This window comes from Poecilia formosa, unplaced genomic scaffold (assembly GCF_000485575.1).
Source record: "Poecilia formosa unplaced genomic scaffold, Poecilia_formosa-5.1.2 Scaffold425, whole genome shotgun sequence".
NCBI classification, from domain to species: Eukaryota; Metazoa; Chordata; class Actinopteri; order Cyprinodontiformes; family Poeciliidae; genus Poecilia; species Poecilia formosa.
In genome coordinates this window covers 353,396-360,424 of record NW_006800364.1, presented here as the reverse complement: position 1 = coordinate 360,424, position 7,029 = coordinate 353,396, and the positions used below count along the sequence as shown (strand labels likewise).

Genomic DNA, 7,029 nt, shown 5'->3' with positions numbered 1-7,029 from the left:
AAAAGGGATAAGTTGAATTGGTTGATCAGAATGTTTCCTGGATGCCACCACTAGTTTTAAGGGCCTGTATCACCGGAGGTATACCCTGGGGATTCCCCAGAGCTCACTGAAATATTTCACCAGGGAGTGGTTAACTATAACTGAAAATGTTCTGTGTACTTTATACAAGGAGAGACGTTGGCATTTGTTGGAACTGTTGCCCCTGTTATCCTATCTTGGATAAACAGAAGACAATGGATAGATAGATAGATGGATGACACTCTTTCTTGAACAACCCTTCATCTCGAACCAGTCCGGTCCCCATGAACATTGATATCAACATACACTTCGTCTATACTACTGCCAGCCACTGAATACTTTTTCTTTTTTCGAACACTGTAAAGCTGAGAAATGGTTCTGTTGAAATCAGCAGTTTCTGAAATACTGACTTGCCTGACTGCCAAAAACAGCCAGTCCACGTTCAAAGTCAGTTAGATCCCAAATCTGTTCGTTCTGATGTTTGTTTTGAACTTCAGTAGGTCGTTCGCACCACCTACTGATGGCTAAAGGGATTAAGTTCATGTCATGTGATTGGCTGCTTTGCTAGTTGCATTGATAATCAATTAATCAGGTGTAGCTCAAAGTGGCCATTTAGTGTATTTGGCACATATCTATACTACACTGACTTTATCAGATGCAGAAGTGAAAATAACCAAGCCTGTGTACCTGTAATGGGGTAGTCCACATAGCGCCTGGATTTTCCATCGTAGTATTCTGTTCCCTTGATAACCACCAGGTGGGCAGGAAAGTTTACTCCCCATGCCAAAGTACTGGTGGCGATCAAAACCTGTTAATGTTTTTTACAGGAATGAAAACGTAACAAAAAATATGATAATCTAGAAGATAACAATCATCAGCAAGTCTATCTTTCATATAACTACAAGACACAATCCACAAGACAAAACAGAACAGGTGCTCAGAAATATCAGCATTCATTACTACATTTCCCATACAATCCTTTAAACAAGATTACAGAGGGGTAAAGGAAATCACTAGTGGACTGCAAATATTGGACGAAATTATTTGTCCCAAATGTCATTTAGACATGAATGCCATGTCTGAATGGACAACACATAAACCTAGCTAAATTTCTTTCAATCATGAAGTAAAATTAGTAGGAATGATGATTCCATACATTTGACCAAGTTTTGGATTACTTGTAAATAATGAAATATTAACAAGTGAGTATGCTGTTGCAGCTCATACCTGGATCTTGCAGTTGACAAACAGCTCCTCCACAGTCTTTCTGTCCCTTTCATGAAGACCGGCATGGTGCATGCCAATCCCAAAGGCTAGGGTCAGCTTCAAGTTGGAATCTCTCACCGTAGCAATGACATCCTCTATCTGCAGATGGATCAGAGCAAAATAAACATGTCAGAAACACACCAGACCAAGGAGGACGAATACTTCACGAGGGTTAAGACTGGTCCCTAGTTTCATGATAGTGCTTGTGTGAAAAAAAGTTATTCTGTATAACTTTTTATACAGAATAATTTTATATATTATCCCTCCAATAACATATCGAAATAAACAGCTTGTAGCAATATATTTGTGCAAATACTGCTAACACTAATCATAATGCTATATGAACACGTTGTTTGTCTTTTCCTGGAATCTGTAGTCAGACGTTAAGAAGATGTAGTTACCAGTGACGGTCCAAGTTCTCACTACCCTGGGATTCATGCAAGCGGATAATTTTAGCAGGATTTGGCTGACAGTTTGGGAATGTCCCCATCATCCCTCAGCCAAGCAAACACCTGGTGAAAACGAGCATCTTAGGAACTACTTCTCAGTCCAACGCTCCTAAGAACAAAGTGAACTGCTGCTGCATTTGTGATTTATATACTTCCGTGAAAACCCATCTCCTTTGTAAAGATTAAAGTATTATTTTTTTGTAGTCTCGTTCAAAGGAAAATCCTCTGAACGAGAAAAAGACGCACCGCTGACTACTGCTAGCATAACAATCGCGGACATTATCTCGCTCCTTAGCAGTCATAAAGAGGCCCTGTCTGCGGAGTTCAAGTTGTCTTTTGAGTCTCTGAACTCCACACTGGCCAGCATCAACTCAACTATGACAGATCACGGTCAGCGTATTTGCTCTTTGGAAGATAATGCAACTGCTTCTGATGTGCGCTTGCTGCAGGTGGAGAAGGTGTGTGCTAATCTTTTAAAAGAAACTGAGATGCTGAAAGTTAAAGTGGTGGATCTGGGGGGCGCGTAGAAGGGGCCAAAACATTTGCATTGTCGGCTTGCCAGAAGATATAGAAGGTCCCCGGCCATCCTCATTTTTTTCTCAACTTTTGACTGAAGTCTTCGGTAAAGATACGCTCCCTTCCCTTCCTGAGATAGATCGAGCGCACAGCAGCCTGGCCTCTAAGCCTGCCCCGGGATCGTGTCCTCGCCTTTTCATCCTGCGCTTCCATAGATTCCAAGAGAAAGACCTGATTATCCGCGAAGCCCGCAAGAGGGGTGCACTGTCTTATAAGGGGCATAGAAACTGCTTCTATGATGACTACAGTCCAGAGCAGGGGTGAAAGTAGGGGGGTATGGTCAGGTACCCCTAAAAGATTAAGCGGGGGTAGGCAGTACCTGCAAGAGAGGGGAGCAGCTGTCTGCTGTAAAAAGTCAGTGGGTTCACTGTGCAGCTGTGAGTTCCCCCACTAATCAGCCGTGACTGATTAGTTTTTCAAGAACAATCTAAAACACAATCAGTTAATAAATCGCTTTTTTCCCCATTTCATATTGTTTCTGAACTGTTCGTGCTTTGCTAGAACAGGCGCAATATGTCGATCGCGGAAGGTTTTGAGTCGATCTCGGCATTAGGTGACAAACTGAACACCGCCAGGAGGCTGAGACCAGCACGTCCTCCTCTGGCTCCTTATCAAACAGTTCGTAACTTTATTTAAAGAACAAAAAAATAAATAAATGAATAAAATCAATAAAATGTGTTCAAATTTTGACCCAACAAAAATAATAATCTCAATAATTATTGTTTCAACAAGGTGTTGCGCAATTCTGTGCGTTTCAGTTCCATGCCAAAATAACTAGCAGAGCAGGAATTTAAAATTAACTTATCAACCACGGCTGTCTTTGCGGAGCACTTATTAATAATCGCAAAATAAATATAGAGCCTGAAAATCTAATATCGTAACAGACTGAATGTTATGTTTTTAAACTAATCTCTGCTCGGCTTGCGGAGCGCAGGCGGTTGCCAGGGCAATGGGTGTGCTTAAATGACAAAGAGAGAGAGTGTAAAAAGGTGCGAGTGGTTTTGAGTTGATAACCTGTTCAGGTTGTTTTACCTTTGTTTACCTTTGCTGAGGCGCTTTACAGCCGCTGAAATTTCTGAATGTTCAATAAACGACAAACTTGGACTAATGATCTTGTTCGTCTGTGACTATACATCATTCACAACAAACATCCAACACGGTAAATATGTTTCATTAAGTATTTAACAGATAAATGGCTTCTGCGATAATTATGTGAAATTAAATGAATTGTCTAATATTAAAAAAAATAGTTTGGGCATCTCGCTTTGAGCTCAGCATCTGAGAGGCTTTTATTTAGTGGAAATATTGATGATGAAACTTTCTCCAAAATAAACTTTTTCAACCTCTTTAGCTCCAGTGTTGAAAATGAGGCTCTAACATTCACAAATGGCATTGAAATAAAATCCAGTCCAACATCTGGTTTGAGGTGATTCCTCTGGAACCTTTTGGAGGAAAAACATCCCAACTTCAGAAGATGAGCTTTAACCTAACAGAGCTCTGTGGTTCCTCCTATCAGTATGAGAGTCAGGGTGAGGAGGCATCAAGTTAGGAAGACGAAGTGGAAGCTGCAGGATCTTCAGAACAAACAGGTCATGATGCTGGGCTACTGATTATCCCTCGATAATTCAGAACAAACAGGTCATGATGCTGGGCTACTGATTATCCCTCGATAATCAGTAGCCCAGCATCATGACCTGTTTGTTCTGAACACAGGATCAATAGAACCAGTTTAAAAGCTAAAATGAATGGTTATATGCCAGACATGGTAAACTGGGATGCACTCCATGCCATGATGTTCAGAATTTAGGTCTTATGGCATCTCCATGTATCAACATTGCAGCCAGTACTCTGAGGGGAATACAGCTCTATTTTTCAAGAGCTACCCTACCCAGCTTTTATCGCTTCGCAAAAATTTCATCGGCACACAACACACTTTTGTCATAGTACCCCCAAGATTTTAAAACTGCTTTCACTCCTGCTGTTATATAAGCTGCACACAAACCATTTTTCATTGTGTTAAGGTATCATTTTGTCAGTGTTGTTCCAAGAAAAGATATACTTAAATATCTGCAGAAATGTGAGGGGTGTACTCACTTTTCCAAGTTTCATTTAACTCAATGAAACTTTTACATTTCCAAGTTTCATTGAGTTAANAACCAGTTTAAAAGCTAAAATGAATGGTTATATGCCAGACATGGAAAACTGGGATGCACTCCATGCCATGATGTTCAGAATTTAGGTCTCATGGCATCTCAAGGTGTCAACATTGCAGCTAGTACTCTGAGGGAAATACAGCTCTATTTTGCAAGAGCTACCCAGCTTTTATTGCTTCGCAAAAATTTCATCAGCACACAACACACTTTTGTCATAGTACCCCCAAGATTTTAAAACTGCTTTCACCCTGCTGTTATATAAGCTGCACATTTGTTCCAAGAAAAGATGTCCTTAAATATCTGCAGAAATGTGAGGGGTGTACTCACTTTTCCAAGTTTCATTTAACTCAATGAAACTTTTACATTTCCAAGTTTCATTGAGTTAACGTAATTATTCGTTAAACTTAAACTTCTGTTCATTGAGTTATTCCGTTAACTGGCAGTGTGGCTATGGATGGTCTCTATTTGTAAATCTGATTATGATTAAGTCAGTGCCTCACCAGTTAGGAACGTCACCGCATGTCACTAGTTTGAAACCTACCAACTCTTTTATGCATGAGGTTCCTGGTCTTTTCTGATTTAGTAGGAATCTACTGGAGATACTATATAATCTTCCCCAAAACTGATTGTATTTTAAAGTAAAGAGTAGAATGTGTGTGCGTATTTTTTTTTTAAGTTGGCTGTTGGTAGAGTTTAAATCAGACCTAAATAAGCCAACCCGGCCCAGGCCCGTAGGCATTATGTCTGAGCCTGATTCAACGCGACTGATCAACTTTAGTTATAGACCTGGGCCCGGAGAAATCCCAACATATTGTTTTAATTACGATTTTGCTGCTTTTGTTTTTAGACTACTATTTAAATAAGCAATATAACTTCTCTTGTTTTTAGCTTTTTCCTACCATTTTCCAACTCCTTATTGTCACTTGTTGTAACAGCAAGGTGAGTGAAGTGCAAATCTTCTGAGATGTGTGATTAATAGGATCCTATCTCCGCTGCTAGAGAGGCGGAGATGCAAGCTCATGCAGTGCACTGCGTTTGTTACAGTCTGATTAACAAACACACTATGCTTACTTTCTTTATTTCCACAACAGGTTAAACTATGTACTACTTTATTCACACCATAAAAATTAGATTACAACAACTTTACATTGTACATTCTTGTTTGGTTTTCTCTGTTCTGGATGTATTTCATGCTTATTAAACATGCCACAGAAGCTCGACCTGGACCCGACCATCAAACAAATAATTCTGGCACAACCCAGCTCGAATGTTGGGTCAGTTTTGGGTCATAAATCTAAACTCTAAAATAATAAAATATTTTATAATAAGTGCTCAGTTTGGTGTAGTCTGGAGATCTGTTGATTAAAACGTGTAGCAATATTCAAAAAGCACATTTAAAATGCTTCAAATTACCAATATAACAAACATGAATTCAAGGTAAAACATAAAAAAAAAGAAAAAAAAGACTGGAACTTTGCCTCCCAGGACAGAATAACAGGTGGTCAGGTGAGAGCGACCCCAGAGAGAATTAGGCAGCTCTCTCTAGAAGCTGTCAATTAACTAGCAGGGAGCAGAGCTGCTGCACAGGCCAGCACCGAAAAGCAGCAGGCAGTGCAGTAAATCAGCAGAACACACATAGTTTGTCATACAGGGACAGGAATTACTAACTCAGATTATTCTGAAGCAACAAATCTGCAGAGTTGATCTAACTGATATTTTGCTTTACACCTTTTATGACTTGACAAGGAAAAACTGCAGTTTGCTTAAATAGACAGTATAAACAGGCCGCCATAGTCACATTGCTGTTATCTAAAGAAGGCCTGTCACGATAACAAATTTTGCTGAGCGATAAATAGTCTCAAAATTTAGATAATATTATTGTTTGAAGAGCATTTTAAATTGATGTAATGCTAAGGACATAATAAGGCAAGCACATTTTGCCAAAAATAAATACATTTTATTTTCAAAAGAACATTTCACACTGGAACTGGTAAACAAAATAAAACAACCAAAGACAAAAATAAAATCGACTCTCAGTCTCCATTAGTAAAAGATGCACTTGAATAAAAACTAAACGCAACATAAAACCAAAGTGGAAGCAAAAATTACATTAACCAAATGAGTACAGCCTTTTTTCATCCAGTGTCATCAATAGAAAGAGAAAAAACCAGAAAGAAATGATAAAGCCGATAAATTAAAATGAGGTCGATAATTTTTATTTATCACAGTGTTTCTCAACCTTTTTTGGGCCAGCGCCCTCCTAGCCTTTATCCAGGTCCCTCACCGCCCCCCACCAAAGAATTTGTAGGCTACTTTGTGCTGACTATTATTTTATTATTAATATTACTATCAATAGTGTTGATGTTTTGATTTATATGTTTTTCTGTATTTATCATCAAAAATAATTTCCCAGAGAACAAAAAAGCCATGGGAATAGAAATTATTTTCACAGGTGTCTACGAAAAATGCAATGAACATTCAACTTAAAATCAGTAGGCCTAACAGCAGCCAATCAGTGGAAAAAATATTCTTGTTCTTTGTCATTTTCTAGCTGTTAAATATTCCAC

At 39.0% G+C, this 7,029-nt stretch overlaps 1 protein-coding gene across 1 annotated transcript in view; it reads right to left on the bottom strand.

The window, feature by feature from the left end:
* ascc3 (activating signal cointegrator 1 complex subunit 3) overlaps positions 1-7,029 on the bottom strand; it is a 376,011-nt gene that overhangs the window by 53,382 nt on the left and 315,600 nt on the right. The window contains exons 31-32 of the mRNA XM_007577033.2: positions 1,246-1,383; positions 706-826 (exon numbers count right to left, since the gene is read on the bottom strand). Coding sequence (XP_007577095.1) covers positions 706-826; positions 1,246-1,383 — 259 coding nt within the window. The remainder of the gene's footprint in view (positions 1-705; positions 827-1,245; positions 1,384-7,029) is intronic.